Source organism: Oncorhynchus mykiss, chromosome 1 (assembly GCF_057628025.1).
Source record: "Oncorhynchus mykiss isolate SJ-2025 chromosome 1, ASM5762802v1, whole genome shotgun sequence".
In the NCBI taxonomy this organism is placed as follows: Eukaryota; Metazoa; Chordata; class Actinopteri; order Salmoniformes; family Salmonidae; genus Oncorhynchus; species Oncorhynchus mykiss.
Window position 1 is genome coordinate 85,647,402 of NC_143022.1, and position 19,365 is coordinate 85,666,766.

Below are 19,365 nucleotides of genomic sequence, written 5' to 3' on the forward strand. Positions count from 1 at the left end.
CCTTTAATTATCATCTTACCCTCCTAAAAGAGACCACACTCATAAAGGAGAATAATTGCTCTTTGACTTATGTCTGGAATGGGGCTTGAACATTATAGCTGCTTCCCCTGTATTGACACAGCTGTTGCCCAAACTATAGACTTGCCATAGCAGACAATGGTGTGTCTTTATATTGTGTCACACACCCACTAATGACAGCTTTAGAGATGGAGGGTAATTCAGGAGAGAGGGTTGACTACAGGGTGAGGTGTGTGACTCACGTCCTGGGTTTCCCAAGGCCAAATGTCCTGCCTGCCAGATGTCCTGCACCCGTGCATTGTGGGTAGGTGAAAGATGGTATAGTATCACTGATAAGTCCGAACACTAAAATGTCTCCTGTTCTTTTAAAACCACAGATCTCAGAAGACAGAGCAAGTGTAGCAGAACTGGTTCACTGAACTGTGCTTGTGTGATGAGTTACCGTGTCTGGCCGAGATCTGTTAGCTCTTAGAGGCTTGGCTCGGTGGGCTAATACTGTCCATTGTGGTATCTCATTCAACTAGCCAGGTTACATACTTGGTCTGTTGCATAAACCAGAATAGATAGGTGATAGATAGACGATAGATAGGCAATAGACAAGCGATACGTAGGCAATAGGTAGGCGATAGATATTCGACAGATAGGCGATACATAGTCGATAGGTATGCAGACACTTCAAAGATCAACAGCAAAGGCTCTCCATTCTCACCATGCTGTGCTAACAGATGAGACAGTAATCCTGCTCTGTTAGGGCTGTGTTCCCTTGTAAAGGCAATGTCCTTGACCCCAGCCAGTAAATGTTTACTGGGACAGTTTAGGGAATGAACCTCACTTAACCTCTTCCTCTGTGACCTGTGTGTTTTTTTGTCATTGCTCTGTCTGTCACCAAAACGACCTCCCATTTACAACAATCAATTCACATTTTCAGATTGTTCTGTTATAAACTTTAATGCACATTGAGACAACGGTGTGAGTGGTTTTGCCAACACAAAACCATGGATTATTAATCACCTTTCATATATTTAAGGTAAAGAAATATTACAATATCGCCTAACAATATCCTCCCTGTGCTATAATCCGACTGTTCTCTCCCTCCCTACAATCTCAAAGTCCTTCCAGACAGTTTTATGCCTTAGTACATTCCCTCTGTATTGTACTACTGGCATGAAGCACTAATGCTGTAGCTAAGTCCTTTTTCTCCTCTGCTTGTTGGCTTCTCCCCACTGTGAGCAAGTGGAAGGGGGTAGTGCTGGTAATTCATGCACACATGTGCCTGCCTGTTCCCCCAGTGACAGGCCAAGGGAGGGGCACATGATAAATTGCCTTCCATCTGGGACCTCCACACACAGCCACCATGATGTGGGTAAAAATGGAAATCGCTCCCTTTCACCGTCATTACATCAGTTTAGAACGTGTGTGGGCCTCCAGACCGACACACACACACACACACACACACACACACACACATACTTATTCACGCATGTGTACACACACACACACAAACAAACTCACACATGTACACACACATTAACAAACAGAGAAGTTGGTTTTGACTATAGCTGCTGGTGGACCAAGACGAGAGCGATCTCTCTGAGACGGTATTCAGCTAAATAACCAATGACAGGGTGGATGAGTGTAGCTATCATTCAGAGGTCAAAGTCATTTACAAATAACTCATTCATTAATTCATATTCAAGAACATTTCCAGAGTATAGTATTTTCATGAGTTATAGATGCAAAGTGGAAACACTTGAGCGTTTGACGGACAGATAAGCCAATAGATCGTTGTGTGGCAGTGCTCCCTGTTATAGGGCTGATGCGCTCTATTCTAGCCTGTCACTTCAGACACGTCCACTGTGTGACATCTCGTCTTTCACACAGAATGAAGGAAATGGGACATTGTGCCTCACACCAGTTTGTGCCTGTATAGAGGAGAATATCTGGCTTTAGCTTGAAGCTATTTTCAGCTAGCTTCACTGACTGCTAAGAACAGGAAGAAAATATGTAAAGGCCTGTCAACTATATATTCAGACACAACATATTTGTGTTTGATAAATAAGGCTGGTACAAGACCTTAAGCTATAGGCTACTGTATATTTAATTCAATTAAAACAATTTCACTTCTAAAATATATGGTGAATTCAGAACGTGTGGGACACGTTTTGCATTTCGGTCTTCTCTAACCCATTTTTCAACATCTATTCAACATATTAGCCCAACACATAATATATTTCTGAAATCCTCAACATGTTTCCTAATCACACAAAAAGGACAAATGTTGATATCATATTCACAGAAAGCATGACACACCCATTTGTGTACACTGAGCCAAAACCACATTTTCAGTGCACATTTGGGAAACTGGGACAGCAGGTTAGATAAACTGGGATAGGCCATTCATTCTAGCCCATTGGAAATTTGATTCAATTTTGTGTGATTAGGAAACATGTTGAGGATTTATTTCAGAAATGTATTGTGTGTTGGGCTATGTTGAATAGATGTCTAAAAACGTACATAAGACTGAAACTCAAAAGGTGTCCCACTTTTTCTGATTTCACCCCACTGGGCACAGATGTCAATTCAAGGTCTATTCCAAGTTGGTTCATTGAAATAACATGACGTGGAAACAATGTTGATTCAACCAGTGTGTGTCTAGTGGGACCCTACTGTTATCCTGTTGATGTTTGACACCAATGGCACCAAGCAGAACTATAGTAGGCTAAATGATTGAGTTCCACTGTGTTTCAATTCAACGTTTCCCAATTATGCAATTAAAAACATGAATGAATCTTTTGGACTTGTAAGGTTAACCCATTAGCTATTGGTATTTGAGTAATATAGCCTATTTCTTGATTGTAAAATGGTATTGTTATCTCGGGGATTGGCCCGTTTCGCAGCCATTTTGTAGATTTTGTGTGAAATATTCTGTGAAAAGCAATAGACCTAACTTTTGGCTTGACTAGGTATTTCTTTAAAAAAATGTGGCAACCATTTTTTCTCGCCTGAATGCAATAAAGGCATGATTAATTACTGGACTAATATGGTGTGTCTGTAACCATGCAATTTAAGATTGTGTGGCCTTATTTAACATAGCAAACGGCAGTATACAGAGCAGCGAACAGTTAGGCCTATAGGCCAGCTGTTGATGAATTTCAATATGAAACAAAAATGTGCACGAAACTTCAACCCTGTTTGATCTAAGGAATGAATGAGCCAACAACACATTTTTTTTGTATAAATTAGGCTAGTTGGGCCTCTACTGTAATTAAAAAAGCTGAATATAGTCGGATGTATATTTAAAAGTTTGCGTGATAATCCTTTGTTTAAACTATAGGCTAGATCATGGCATTTGGAAATGGTCTCCTACAAATTTCTGAATCACACACCAATGTTACACTACTGGGCACACACTGCTTTAATCAACGTTGTTTCCACATCATTATTTATATATTTCTTAATTCCATTATTTTACTTTAGATTTGTGTGTATTGTTGTGAATTATTAGATATTACAGCACCGTAAGAGCTAGGAACACAAGCGTTTCGCTGCACCCGCAATAACATCTGCTAAATATGTGTATGTGACCAATAAAATGTGATTTGATTTCAATTAAAAGACATTGACCAATGTGGAATCGACGTTAAATTGACGTCTGCACCCAGCTGGATGTCTCTAAAATCATCAGTTATTTTCAACCAACTATATTGAAGTGGGGCCAAAGTGGAAATAGATTATAGAGACATTCTAAAATCAAGTATGCGCAATGTTCCTTATGTAATCCTATACAATATTATTATTCCCTTCTAGAGTTTTGCCGTATGTTTTTAGTAGGATACTCTATATTCATAATTAATACATATTCAATGACTCGTGAATATAATACAAATACCTTGATAACGCATTTCAAAATGAGGCGTTGTCTGTTTGTTGCTCGAGGGGATCACTATTAACCATGCAATGTCAAGAGACAACATTTTTCTACATCCTCAAATATTGAAAACTATATTTAGCCAACAATACTTTTTGGAAATGACCTTCTAAATCCAATCGCTACAGCAATAATGTCAAAACTCATCGTCAATCAACAATTATTAACATGCTTTGATGGATGCATCCCGTTTTAGAACATGCAGACACACTTGCACACAGCGCGCTCACACACTCAATCATGACGTTCAGCTAGCTATACACTATTGTTGAAATAATGTCCAATCTTAGTTGCATTCGTTTTCAAAGTTGTCTGTTTAGTTTTAAAATAGCCTAGTGTTTCAACTTAAGTCAAATGATTTAGTTTAAAAACAATGTATCATGCTAAAAAAAAAATCACATTAAACTCTATAGAGATGTTGTAGAAATAAAGTGCACTTTAAAGTGAACATTTAAAAAAACATAGCCTACTCTGTAAATAACGTTCCAGTTGTTTGTATAGGCAACCAGTTAATAAGATTAACTTCCCAGATCAGCACATCTCATAATGTCACTTTAAAATCATAAAGAAACCAGAAACTGTTTAATGAAATAGCATGTTAAAAATGTAGGTCTTGTTGTTATCATAAAAGGAGGCACACGGAAATATGGAACAGAATCGTTTCTTATTTTTCCAGAATACATACAAAAAAATACCAATTCTCTTTCCCTGGTATACACCTGAAAAATAACGGCAATTTTAAATGTGGACAATTTGGGATTTTAAGAAACAAACATGCATGTCAATTATTTTCTTTTCAATGAAACATTAAATAAGAACAATACAATCATATCAATTTCAAATGAACATCGAAATGAAAACCTCTATTTTATTAGTATTCTACCATGTGTGTTTTCATTTTACCTATAGAGTTCAGTTTAAACATAATGCACTTCGAGTCTCTCAAATATCTTCAATTTGTAGCTATTATCGTCCGCTTTCAGTCGACATAAATAAATACAGTCCACGGATCCTGTCCATAGGTGGAGCGTTGATATAAAAGTCTTTATATTTGCATTTTATCATTATAAACTTTTCAAAAGTCAAGTGTGTTTCACTGGTATCCCAGCGCCGTTGCTGTGGTGAGTCTCTGGCCGTACAGTGCATATGGGGAGTAGTATGGCCCGGTAGCTGCGGGAACGGGAACAGGGGCTCCGGTAGGCAGGGGGCTCTTGGAGTACGGATGGTAACGGCTGCTTAGTCCCAACGCGTGATGCGGACTCCTCAGGGTCAGTGTCCCGGGGCTTCCAGGGCCTCCGGACTGCGGCATGTGCATGTGGCACGCCATAGCGGCAGCCGCAGCACTCGCTAAAGATGAGGAACTAGGGTAACCCGATATCAACTTTTCCGCCCCGGTGAAGGCGGTGTGCGTCCGCAGGTGTATCAGCAGCTCCTCGGAAGAGGAGAAACGCTTGTCGCAGGGTCCGTTCGCAGACACCCAGTTACAGACGTGAGGAAGTGGGTCGTTGGGGAGCATGAAACCATAGGGGTACAAAGGGTGTCCACTGAACGACTGCGGAGAGGAGTGCATGCCGTGCAAAAGGTGTGTCGGGTACATGTGGTGGTACCCGGATTTCATCGCGTTGTCGTGGCACTGCTGTGAGGCACTGGCAGCGCCCGCTAAGTGGCTGGCACAATGGTAACTTAAGCAGTAAGGGTCTCTACACAGGCTGGCTGACATGATGGAGGGTGGAGAGGCCCCAGCCAGTGGGCTGGATCCGGCTTTACTGCAGCCCATGCTGGCCAGCTGTGCGTTAACCAGGCTGCCGCCGTGGGGGAGATAGTGTTGGGGATAACCTGCGTAGGCCCCTAAACTCCCGGGGTAGTGCATGCCAGCAGGCGGCAGGGGAAAAACTGTCTGACCAGGTTTGTAAGGAGAGACCGGGGCTACAAGTCCTGACCCCAGTCCGGAAGCTGAGGAAGCGGAGGTTATGGAGGACGATTCCGAAGACGGGGCTTTGGACCCGGGCGTCTCCTGGTGCTGGTTCACCTCCACGTTAATTCCACCGCAACTCACGCTTATCCTGCTGTGGCTGTTAGTGGTTCCAGATCCGTCCGTTGTGCCATTTTTATTACAATCTGAATCTTTCTTGTCCTCCCTGTCTCCACACTTCCCCTCAGACGGCATGGGAGAGGCAGAAGTGCTGGAGTTGGGGCTGCCTGTCCGTGGCGTGAACGGCTGACAGGTGGCGCTCGGTACTCGGAAACCAGTCTTCTCTCCACTCAAAACGCCCGAGGACGAGTCCTTCTTATCGGACGGTTTCGAATAGGGTTTGAAGCTAGATTTGTCATCCACACCGATGTCGCTCATTTTTAATGGACCGGATTTGGATTCCTTGTCACTAGATCCATTAGATGTAATCGAGGAGAGTTTGGAAGAGGGAGGGGGGTCTGGTTTACCGATTTGAGAGCATGTCTGCGCCAGCAGTGCCAATGGACTCTTCTTGGCATCTAGCTGTAGAGAAAACAACAATACCGATATTTACAAATTGAATAGTGAAAAAATATAAAAACAGTCAAACAAGAGGACTTTTGATTGAAATGCATCCAGCAACGGAATGTCCGAGCCCTTCTCCGCCGCCACCCCAAAATAAAAGAGTAGTGCGCAATGCGCAGCTTTTACGCGAGAGAATAGCCAAGCTCTAAGAGAACGATGAACATTTCCTACATTTATAAAACATGTATTTTATCAATGAGCTCTATAATAGAATAGCCCACATCTACACTTCGATATAGTACATCGTTATTTATATGCTGTTTCCTGTGCTACATTCCGGGAGAACCGTTTCTATTTGTAATGGTTACAAAACAACAAAAACAATCAACTTTAACTTATTAGTTCAGCTGTTTTTTAAATGATTTTTTAAATCTTACCTCAATAGGGCTAATCGGGGTAGATGGTAACGGTTGAAGATACTCTGGGTGCAAAATGTGTCCTGATCGTGCCGTAAGCATTCTCAAAACCTTGATGGGAACTCGCTTAGCTTGCCGTAGATGGTCCGACGGGGGAACGGAATGAAGAAAAGGCTTGTTGATGTTATTCCGAGAGTCGATGCTCTCCCAGACTAGATGAGTATTACTATTGCTCAGAGCAGACACCGAGGGCGATGTGATCATGTCCTAATTCTCACGAAATTAGTCGGTAATGCATTTATCAAATTCATCAAGAAAGGTGAAAAGCAATTACAACATCTCTCGAAAATCAGGAGAGAAAAAAAGTGTTGGTATTGCGTGTAATAATCCTTATAGTGAGAGGAAAATAAGAAGGTGCGGCTGGTAAGCAGGAAGAAGATACAGGAGAGTGATTGCGATGTTATCGCGGATCCGAGGCTGCGTCTTGCATCATAGGCATAGCGCGTTCTGTATCTCCCAGCAGGTCCGCTCTCTATACTCCCAAAGTACGAACTGGTAGAAATGCTCACTTCAAAAGCATCTGAATTAGTCCGAGATTAAAGCCTTTGCCGCCTTCCAATCAAATGGGACCCTGAGGTGATTGGAGGGTCAAGGGGATGTGACGTTATCCTCTATTTTTACAGCGCGGGCGAAGAGGTAGGGAGGAATAGTTGGGTTGTTGTGCGCGCTCTCACCATCCTATAGGCAGGACAGGGCAAGGCTTGTTTAGATTTTTCAGCGTCTGAAAAAGTACTGTATATAGACGCAAGTGAAGGCATTTGGCAAATGAATAGGTTGGTGATGTGGTAATGGTTATTACTGGAAGACATGAGCTACATGATACTTAGGATAATGGGAAATGTACTCATAAAAATAAATTAAATCGTTATTCATTTGTTTTCTAATGACTAATGCACTAATAAGCATTGTTTTTAGCACTTTTGGCCTATTGAATCTTGAATCTTAACACAAGCATGTATCTTAGTCTACACATACATTTCCCAATGTGAATTATATCCCACAACCAGAAGATCAACCACTTCAACTCGATTCAGACAAGCGTTGACAGGAACAGACCAATGCAGTGATGGAGGGATGAGAATGTCACATGTTTTCAGTAGCCTATAATATACACTGCCCTTCTATGTCTATCTCCACCCCTCCGTCAACTGTCAATTCTGCTCCACCGCAATCAATCAGTTATTTGTCAGGGGCTGTCAATCCTGCCTTGATTTGACAGCTATTGTAGCGGATTACATGCGAGCATAGTTGCATGGGGAAAAGGGGACACATGGAAAGAGAGAGATGCATCTAAGAAAAGAGACTTAATTTGGACGAAATCAATCTTTATCGTGTTAAATTAAATGTGTATATACGCATCGACAATATGCTGACTGCACAGCGCTATGCATCTTTTTCAGATTTATTCATACGTCTTCATGGAATTTAGGACGGTATTTGAAAATTAATGAAGATATTGACTTGGCTAAACTAACCACATTTTACAAGGTTCTCCTCAAACACAGCGACCGAAGGCACATCTTGGTCGCAGATTCACTTGGATTTATGCCTCGTTCACGTGCTAGTCTGAACTAAGAAACTCGGACATTTCCGACTTGCTAACTGTTGTAGTTAATTGTACAGGTTCCGCGTTCAAACCAGTTAACAAGCAGGACATTTCCGAGTTTCCTAGTTCAGACTAGCACGTGAACGCGGCATAAATTAAGCATTTTCAACGTTTTCCCTCCCTGTCAAATACTTCAAAACGAGGAATGTGTCCCAAAAACCGCACTAAACACGCCATGGAGTTTAGGTGCTCTGATGTTATTTAACTAGGCAAGTCAGTTAAGAACAAACTCGTATTTACAATGACGGCCTACTGAACACTGCCTTGTTCAGGGGCAGAACGACAGATTTTTACCTTGCCAGCTCTGAGGTTCGATCTAACAACCTTTCGGTTACTGACCCGACGCTCTAACCACTAGGCTACCTGTCAGAAATCGTTTCATTGACGAACAGAGTCAACTATCATATTTTAGTAATGTTCATGTTCCTGCTTATGGACATTACTTGGTAATGGACTTACCTACATTTAGCCTAGATATGGGAAACGTTATGGCTAAAATTACATTTAAATGTAATAGTGTGAATTGCTTGAAATGTGACCAGAAAGTGTTTTTAAATGGCAATCTTGTGTTGCTTAGTAGGCTATATGGAGCATTTAACATTATTTTGAATAGCCAATATGAACACAGTTATTAGTGGAAGGCAAAGTTCCCCATAACAAAGTCACTCCGAGCAGGGTCAGCGGCTATCCAACACACGTCAACATGTAAGGTTCACATTACTGAGTGAAACATAATGTCCTGGATTCTCTGCAAAGGCGAACAATAACCACTTTCCCTCACAGATCCAAACGTACTTCTTCTATACCTATCGTAAAAAAAAACGTCATTCGCCTCTGGCACATTGTTATCTCCCCAACAACAATGACAAATAAAAGGGAACAAAAAAACTAGTCCAGACATTTTATATTGATGTCAACTCGATTTAATTTACATACAATGACAATTATTTATTTTATTTAAGTGGGAGAAAAGAGGGGTGACTGAAAGATAAATAAAAGAGAAATGGTGTCAGAGCGCTGAGAAAATAAGTTTAAAATGCCTTGAACTATTCACCGCTGAGATGGCTAATCAGTATTGAGGCTCAGGGGAATCCGGCAGCCTTTCAATGCGGGTCTCTTTTCATCTCAATCGGGATAGAGGCGCTCAATTAAAAGCCTATCAGTTTATAAGTAAATCAACGCCTATCAAAGTTGTCACTTCAAACAAAACGATTATTATTGTAACCCGCCTCCGCCATTAATCTCTCTCTACGGTAATCGGTTTGACAGGTCATCTTGGAGAGCAAGAAAACCTGGAGTGGGCAATCACAGGGGGGCAGAAAAACAGCTGGAAAAGTAAATATATTTATTTTAGGCTTTCAAAATTTTTTGTTAAAATGACCGGCCTTTCGGAAAACTATGGATATATATTTGAAGTTATATCTTATAAAAAAATTGAACCAGAGTGTAAAATATGTAATTTATATTTTAACCATAAGGGAATTATAGCCAGAATATGACGTGAATTATTTTACTTTGTAGGCTACTCAAGTGTCACTGCATGTCAACATTGGCCTAAGGGCCTATTCACACGAAACCCAACTTCTTGCAGCCTATTGAAGCCTTACCATATAATTCATGTTCTTATCGCAGAAGCAAAAACTGCTATAGTCATAAACTGCTATCCTGCTGCTATTGGATCAGGTCTCTCTTGGAAAATAGATATTATCTCAACGAGAAAAAACCTGTATAAATAAAAGGTCAAATAAAAATAATTTAAAAACATGTATATTTTGAGCCCTTGAATAAAGGAAATATCTCAGATGAATGTGCATTGTAGCCTAATGTCTTTTATCTGATTTTTGATTTACATTTTAAGCCATACATGTATTTTCTGTTAATCGTTCACTAAAGTTAATTGCAACGTACTGGCCGCCTGCTCGTTTTATTTTCAAACCATACTGAATGTAATTTGTGAATACCTTACTCATTACTCGGTGTGCACAAAACTGCATTAAATCTATTACTGACAAATTACAACATAAATCAATTAAATTACGTTGTGACATTTATTTTTTGGAGACTTACAAAGTGGAAACATAACTAAGCAAGAAAGTGTCTTACAAATACAATTTTCCCGTGGCCCTTAAATGCTGTGGACTTTGAAGTACAAGAAGAAGGAGAAAACGGCCTATTAATCCAAATGTTGTCTGTCTGGCAGAACAGGAAGAGAACGTTTCACAATATGCAAAGATATATGATTGATAGACGTCAGTCTAACTGTTTTCTGTAAGGGCTGTCAGCCCGTGACAAATTACGTGAGTTATTATGGCAAAGGGCAACCATAAATTCCCAGTGTCAGGCGAAACCCCTCTTTATTGTCGGTTTGACGAATGAGGTTCTACACCAGATTCCAAATACTCGATATTTCCGTTAAATGGAAACACATTTTTCCCTGACATAATTCATAATATTTAAATAGAAAGTTTTAAAAGTCCCCATATACTTCATAACGACGACATGTTTAAGAATCACTCCCTATATGTAAATATAATTATTTAAAGCAGCACGAGAGTAGCATGGGCTGTACGTTGGACTGTCAGTTCTGCTCTAGGCTATATGCCTCCTTAGCAGAGGGTTGCAGCGAAGGCAACATTTAATATATTACATTGGGTTTAGAATTGAGCTTTTCATTCCCCTTTATAGGGAGTATTGGAATGATGCTAATTAAATAACCTACTTTTATAACGTAAAATACATTTTCAATGACGCACAGTGAGTTTGTCGCCGACTATATTAAATAGTGTTTTTTTTTTTTTTTTGCAATATAACTCACATACTTTTCTGTCGTAATCAAGCGAATAGGCTCTCGCATCCATTATTTTATTTTTGCATGCAAGGAGTTTGCTGAAAGAGTACCCTACGGACATCAACAAAGCGATATTTTATCATAGTTTCTCAGTCAATGGAACTAGAAAAATAGCCTATATTATCTTCCAGTTAAAAGCATGCACTGTGTAGAACAAACGTAGGGTACACATTTTTATCAGAGGTAAAAGGTGAAAAAAGTGCGCATAGAACCACATTACAAGACTTACAACAACATGTTCCGAAGTGAAACGACAGATCTGTGAAAACACTGCGCAAACGTAATCCTTTGTTTACTAATGTTGCATTGCAAAGATCACACGATACATTTATCAGTTACATTGTTACAATATTATATTGTGGGACGACTGGAGCATGCATGTTTTCCAGCAGCGGAGCCTCGAGAGCTCGAGCTGGGCAGAGCAGAAAGAGGATTTTCCGCGTCAGGGAGGATCTAAAATGACGTCACTAACAATCCCTCTGAATAACCAACATAGATAGGTCGGGTCCACCTTTGCAGGGGTTGTGTTATTACAAGGCACAATAACACCTTTTTATGAGTTCAACCAGTATTTAGGAGCCATGTTGGCTTATTTATGTGCTCATGTGTTGTGTGTTTATCTTGTCTATCTAGGGTCATTTTAACTTGCTTTGTACACTAGAGGCACTCTCACCCGGGGTCCAGGTCACTAGTCACATGGGTAGGGGTACACAGGTGAGAGGAGAGAGCATGCGGTTCTTACCATCATCCTAGAAAAGTATTTCATCCAAAGTTTATCTTTTTAATTTATCTTCAATATCACCCAAAAACAAGATCTACTGTGGAAAGCAGAGTTGAGGTCGATTCTGAATTGAGTTGCGCATTGCTCTTAATTCCAATTCAATTCTGGAATTTTAATTGGCCACACCCCACAGGAAACAGAATTTGAATATAATTTAAATTAAAGGAAGTAGAATGTAATTAAATCAGAGAGGAAGAGGCAAAGCAAGAGATTTTACTCTGCCCAAAATCTGCCATGAAAATACCCCACGAAGTGAGGAATTATTGTATGACGGTCAATTAGTGTCAAATTTGTCAAACAAAAAAATGTAATAGCTAACTTGCTACGTGAGGTTTATTTGATCTAATAGAAGCTTCACAATTAGGTTGTTATGAATCCACTGATATAAGTGGCATTTTGGAAACTGAAAAAAAAAAAAAAAACTTTATATCAGGAGTTTTCCTGTAAATAGGACTCATCATGGATATAACCTGTTTTAGCATGGTCATTGCCATTGAGGGCTTCCACTATTTTAAAGTAGTCAACTGGGTGGGGATTCCTATGAGTTGGGAGCAATCTAGCAATGAAGAGCAAAAAAATTGCCTACATTTAAAATGGAGATAGCCTCAATGGTGCTGGCCATGCTGTCACAGACGTTATGATGGCACAGGCTGCGGCCCAAACATTTAAAAGACACACCCTATCCCCTCAGCCCTAAAATTATGTGGACACTTATGATGACGTATCATGACATCTGACGAGTATACACTTGCAGGGCAAGGGGCGAGAGAAGAATGAATATATATTTTTAATGGATCACCCTTGGCCGGAAATTCATCATTCGTTCATCCTGCGATGATTGTGTTTTCAGCCACCGGTAGCTTGTCGGTGCTTTATATGCACTACAGTCAATTATCAGTGCATGTCTACTTATATTAAATATATAATCATTAATATATGCCTGCTGTATGACAGCTAGCTAATTAATTAGCTAACTAACATTAGTCTGCCTAGGTGGAACTTCTGAAAATGTTTTAGTTCTACAATTTCCAAAAGATAACCAAACAAAAACATATTTACTTTTTACGAGACGTGTTTGTGCCGTCATTCGTAGCACAATTTCAAACTTATTTACATTCGTTTTGACTTCTCCATTGATGATGTTTTTAAGTTTTTGCTGACTTTTTTTAGCGGATGTACAATCGTTGCAAATTGAATTATGGGGAGTTTCAGGCACTGGCGTGAACATAATTGTACACTCGTGAAGCCGACTAAAAATGAGGGCTGAGGGGCTTACGTTGCAAACTTCCCTTGCTTGGCTAATCATTTGGACCGCCCTCCAAGATGGCGGTGGGGATTCGTCCAAGGGCATAAGGAGAGGGTAAGTGGACAAGGGTGTGTCTTTTAAGTGTTTGGACCGCATCCACAGAGTAAAAGTTGTGTCCTCTATAAATCTCTATTGACTGTTTACATACGTATCTGCCCTCTCATTGGCTAGAATGGTCCCACCCAATCTCGCCTCCTCCTGCCTGTCTTCCATCTTTGAGGACATGTATTTCCATTGTTAGAGAGGTCACTCGAATATCTTGTCAATATAATAAACAATCTTTGATTGAATGAAATTGAAATGGCTTATTTATTCTACACATTAACATAAACATTTTAATTTTGACATAATATATTGTAACCAATACCATAAGGTTGACATTTAGTCCCAAAACCATTCTCCTAAAACAATTTTAAATAATTACAGTGGTTTGGAAATATTCTAAGATCATGTTGTGGGTTGCCTATATAATTAATAACTCCATTAATGCATTTAAATATGCATTAGATAAGACACTGCAATACAGAAGGGAACAATCTAACATTTCATGACAAAGAAAAATATTGTTTGACATCTTTTAGTTATAATCAAACTAATATTTGCAATGGTATGCATATTCTTTGCATTATTAAGTGGCATATCGTTTTGATAACAAAAATTATGAAATGAATGAGACTTTCATGTTTTATGTCTCAGTTGAATTGGTTTGAATTATATTCTACTTCTTTCAATTCAAATTCTGCTTCCTGTGGGGTGCGGCCAATACAAATTCATGGTTTGAATTTAATTAAATTCACATATTTAAAATTGACCCCAACGCTGGTGGAAAGCCATTTCTAGGTGGACGAGTCATGAACTGCTCTCAACCTGTGATTGTGATCTTCCCAATATTTAGGTACAGAGGTATCTCTAGAGAACCCGAGGGGCCATGCTGTACAGTCCTCCCTCTTGGGTTCTTAGTTGAACATAGCGGTTCAATGTGAACTACAATCGCAATGCTTTGTTTTAACATTTAGAAATGTTAATAATCCTCACTTGCAATACAGTTTTGTAAACCTTTGGAACATACATTTTATATCAGCCAGAAATAGAATTTCAAGTACAAAATATACTGTACTCAGTTTTAGCAAAGTTGCACGCGGATGTTGTTTCCACAATGCCTCCAGCCGATGTAGGCTACGACACATCCTCTCACCTTGCACTTGCATTACCATTTGACCATTCTAGATTTTCGTCTAGGAGTATGTGTTATTCAAAACACAGCCGGGTGCAACTTTTCTTAACTGCATACAGTAAATGTATCTTCGCTGATGCAGTCCGGGGATCTTAACTTCTTGGTGACAGAGGGCAGTATTTTCACGTCCAGATGAAATGCATGCCCAAATTCAACTGCCTGCTACTCATCACCAGAAGATAAGTTATGCATATTATTAGTAGATTTGGATAGAACACACCCTGAAGTTTCTAAAACTGTTTAAATCATGTCTGTGAGTATAACAGAACTTATTCAGCAGGCGAAACACCGAGGACATACCATTCAGATGTTTTTTTTAAGGTTACTCTCTTTTCAATGGGCTTTCATTGGGAATCCAGATTTCTAAGGGACCTTCTTGCAGTTCCTACCGCTTCCACTGGATGTCACCAGTCTTTAGAAATTGGTTGAGGTTTTTTCCTTTGTGTAATGAAGAAGTACGGCCATCTTGAACGAGGGTAACTTGAAGTGTACTGTTAGAGGTGCGTGTCCAGAAAGCATGCTACAGTTTGTTTTCCTCCTGTATTGAACACAGATCATCCCGTCTTCAATTTTATTAAAATATACCTAAAGTTGTATTACAAATGTAGTTTGAAATGTTTTGGCAAAGTTTACAGGTATCTTTTGAGATATTTTGTAGTCACGTTGCGCAAGTTGGAACCAGTGTTTTTCTGGCTCAAACGCGCCAAATAGATGGACATTTTGGATATATATCGACGGAATTAATCAAACAAAAAGGACCATTTGTGATTTGTTTATGGGACATATTGGAGTTCCAACAAAAGAAGCTCGTCAAAGGTAAGGCATAAATTATATTTTTATTTCTGCGTTTTGTGTCACGCTGCTTTTTCTCTTTGTTTACGGGGGTGCTATCCTCAGATAATAGCATCGTTTGCTTTCGCCGAAAAACCTTTTTGAAATCTGACATATTGGCTGGATTCACAACAAGTGTAGCTTTAATTTACCATCTTGCATGTGTGATTTCATGAAAGTTTGATTTTTATAGTAATTTATTTGAATTTGGCGTTCTGCATTTTCTCTGGCTTTTGGCCAGGTGGGACGCTAGCGTCCCACATATCCCAGAGAGGTTTTAAGCACTTACAAATTCTTAACATATTGTAAGAATTGGAATTCCTTTTTTTGCAGGACGATCATATATCATGCAAAATGGATGACACAGTACACAATTGTACAACATTTTCAGGGGCACGTTTTGGCTCGTGAGCACTACTTTCAAAACTATTGGCTGAAATTATACAAAAGCTTTGGAGCATTGGGGGCTTCCGAGTGGAGCAGAAGTGACCACACCGCTCGGATCGAGTGTGCGAGCGTGCCAAAGTAAATGTAAACATACATGTTATTCAGTCATTGCACCCACACTGCTCGTGCACCTCAGCGAGCGTCTGCGTGGCCAGGTGCTAAAATAGAAATAGGTTCTATTTGTGACGCTCCACGTGCTGCAAGTCCGGCCTCTCCCATCTCCTCATTGGTTTTTAAGAGCATATACCCACATGGGTGATTGAAAGACAAACTGAGGTCCACACTCCAGTACAGTTGGTGGCAGTAATGCACTTAGTTGGTTGCCAACCGCCATATCAAGTCTGGAAGTTGTAAGTGAGAAGGCTCAAGGTCATTGGGCACAGATAAAATGATGTCATATCACATTACATGTACAGTAACTTTGATTGGACTGATCATGTCAAGATCTTACTTTCAAAATCTTAGCTAGCAGTCACCATTATGAATCAAGTCGACAATCTAATGGCAAATCCTTTTCAATCGTTGTCATATGAAGATAAATAATGAAGTGAAATTATAGATAAAACGTATCAGTGCTCATCGGCCATTGGACATACCCATTCCACAACCAGTTGGATATTGCTAATTCAACATTGAGTGGTTTGGAAGGAATCAGTGGCTAACTGCAAGCATTGCAAAGCAATCACTAGCCTGTTATTCAGTGGAGTGGCTGTGTGTTTTTTCCCAAGTTCCCACCATAAATCCAGAGAATTCCATATTTTGATGACAAAACCTGCCCAAAAAGGACCACCTTCCTGTTTAAGTCAGCAAGGTGAGTCCAAAAATGCCTTGTATGCTGCTGCATAAATTATATAATAATATAGATATGTATACTGTAGCTAACGAAAGTAATACTAAGTGTATGTTGTGTAGTAAGCTGTTAGTAGCCCATGTGCCTCACCCTAATAATTTGGTCTATTTTCACCAACGTTGTATTGTAAACACATCGTTTGTGGCCGGTGTGTGAATGTTAGCATACTTTTTTTTGTACAGTTTTGACAGTGCTACTGATAGTAGTGGTGATGCTTGACTTGCACGTGAAAATTCAACACACACAACATTCTATAATAGAATTGTGTTATTTAAAGTGTCAAATTAAAAGCTTATTTAACGAGTCAAAGTGTTATTTGATGTGTATCTTTTTTTCAGGCAAAGACCCAAACTGCATTCAATATGCCTCGCCCTAATAATTTGGCCTATTTTCACCTCATAATTTTGCCTACTGTTCTAACTTGGTGGTGCACATGTAGCCTATAACCTGTTTAAGATAAATGTTATCATTGAATATTGTAAGAGCTTTCATTGTCTGCTTTATATGCCCCCTTTATTTATCCTACGGTTCTGACTTGGTGTACAGGGAGTACACTGTAAAAATGGCCCATACTATGAATTCTGTCGCTGTACATTTAAAAAGTGCTGAACAAATAGTTATAATGACTACGTCCGTCGTCGCTCGTTCATTAATGTCTTAACCGAAATGACGGATTGCCTTTTATCCGCTTGTCGTCCCCTTATGTCATAGTTTGTACATCTCAATTGTCAGTAGAAACCACATTTGTTTAAGCAAGTCAGCCATATCAGCTATGTTTTTTTAAATGGCAGTAAATAAGTCTGAATGAACTGTTTCGCTGCCAGACAAGGCTCTGTTGATAGCCAGGTGTAGCAGTGGTAAGGTGTTGGTTGGGAATGCTTCATCACATTCACAACCCCGTAGTCAGGCATCTCACCTACCTCGTCGTTATCGTTCAGTGGACGCGCTGCTGTAGCTTTCTAGTGCGCACGCTGATTCTATAACTAGCAAGTTGGTTGTCTCTTCTCTTTAGTCGTGTGCTGCATTCTGTTGTTACGTGAACAATTGGCTGAGCCTTGGATACAGCCGGTATTGCGCCAAACGTGCATTGGAAGTCAATTCTGCCTGCCATAGAGGTGAAAAACGTTCAACGTTTTCCTGACAAACTGCCTCATGACCTGCTCTGTTGGCCTGGATGGCTATGCTTCTTATGCCTCTTCCCTGCCCCACTCTGCTGTAGACACATCTCCACATCACAAGGCTTTGTGAGGAAGTTATGGAGGATGCACATTGCAACCACTAGGGTGTCAAACTTGCTTGGCAGTAGGTTGATTTTCTTGTAGAGAAGAATTCCGCAAGAATTCCGAATGCCTTCTCCACTGTCATTCTAGCTTGAGACGATAGTTGAAGATTTAGCTGATGTTGTGCCCGGCATATGGCCTCATCAGGTAGGGATTTAGAGGGAAGGCAGCGCCCCCCACCATTGTGTATGGTATATTTCCCAAATCTTCACCCCCAGGCAGAAAGGCACCTTGGGCCACCTACAGGGTTTTTGACGCCGTTGCCTTCCAAGTGGGGAGTTGGCATAGACTCCGCCGTCGCTGTTTCTCTCAAAATCCCCTACCTGAATAGCTGTGAAGCAGTATTTGGCATCCACAATGACGAGTAGCACCATGGAGAAGGTTCCTTTATAATAAAAAAAAACGGCTCCCTGAGTTTGGTGGTTTGGTAATCATAATATGTTTTCCATCAACCGATCCCAAACAATTGGGTAAGTCCCATTTTTCATTAAACTCTTGAGAAATTTGTCTCCAGGTTTCTTCAGTAGGTCGTGGCAGATGGGTCGCCAGCATCCTCCTCTCTATGGCCTCTTAAGTCTCTTTTTCACAGAACAGCGCAAACTGGCTCTAACCAGAATGGAAAGAGGAGTGACGTTGAGTCAACAGTAAAGAGGCGACTCCGGGATGCTGGCCTTCTAGGCAGAGTTTCTCTGTCCAGTGTCTGTGTTCTGTTGCCCATCTTAATATTTTCTTTTTATTGGCCAGTCTGAGATATGGATTTTTCTTTGCAACTCTGCCTAGTAGGCCAGCATTCCTGAGTCGCCTCTTCACTGTTGACGTTGAGACTGGTGTTTTGGGGGTACTATTTAATGAAGCTGCCAGTTGAGGACTTGTGAGGCATCTGTTTCTCAAACTAGACACTCTAATGTACTTGTCCTCTTGCTCAGTTGTGCACCGGGTCCTCCCATTCATCTTTCTATTCTGGTTAGCCAGTTTGCGCTGTTCTGTGAAGGGAGTAGTACACATCGTTGTACGAGATCTTTAGTTTCTTGGTTTTTTCTCACATGGAATAGCCTTCATTTCTCAGAACAAGAATAGACTGATGAGTTTCAGAAGAAAGTGCTTTGTTTCTGGCCATTTTGAGAATATAATCAAACCCACAAATGCTGATGCTCCAGATACTCAAATAGTCTAAAGGCAAGTTATATTGCTTCTTTAAATCAGCACAACAGTTTTTAGCTGTGCTAATATATTTGCAAAAGGGTTTTCTAATGATCAATTAACCTTTTAAAATTATACACTTGG

The 19,365-nt window shown here is 40.2% G+C and overlaps 1 protein-coding gene across 1 annotated transcript; it reads right to left on the bottom strand.

Annotated features, from left to right (window-relative positions):
• Window positions 1–4,511: 4,511 nt before the first annotated feature.
• Window positions 4,512–7,550, bottom strand: LOC110530617 (zinc finger protein 503). Its single transcript, XM_021613833.3, has 2 exons — window positions 6,860–7,550; window positions 4,512–6,440 (listed from the first exon to the last, which is right to left on the bottom strand). Exons 1-2 carry the CDS (start codon window positions 7,100–7,102, stop codon window positions 5,040–5,042), a joined length of 1,644 nt encoding a protein of 547 aa, XP_021469508.1. The 5' UTR covers window positions 7,103–7,550; the 3' UTR covers window positions 4,512–5,039.
• Between the last annotated feature and the right edge of the window lie 11,815 nt (window positions 7,551–19,365).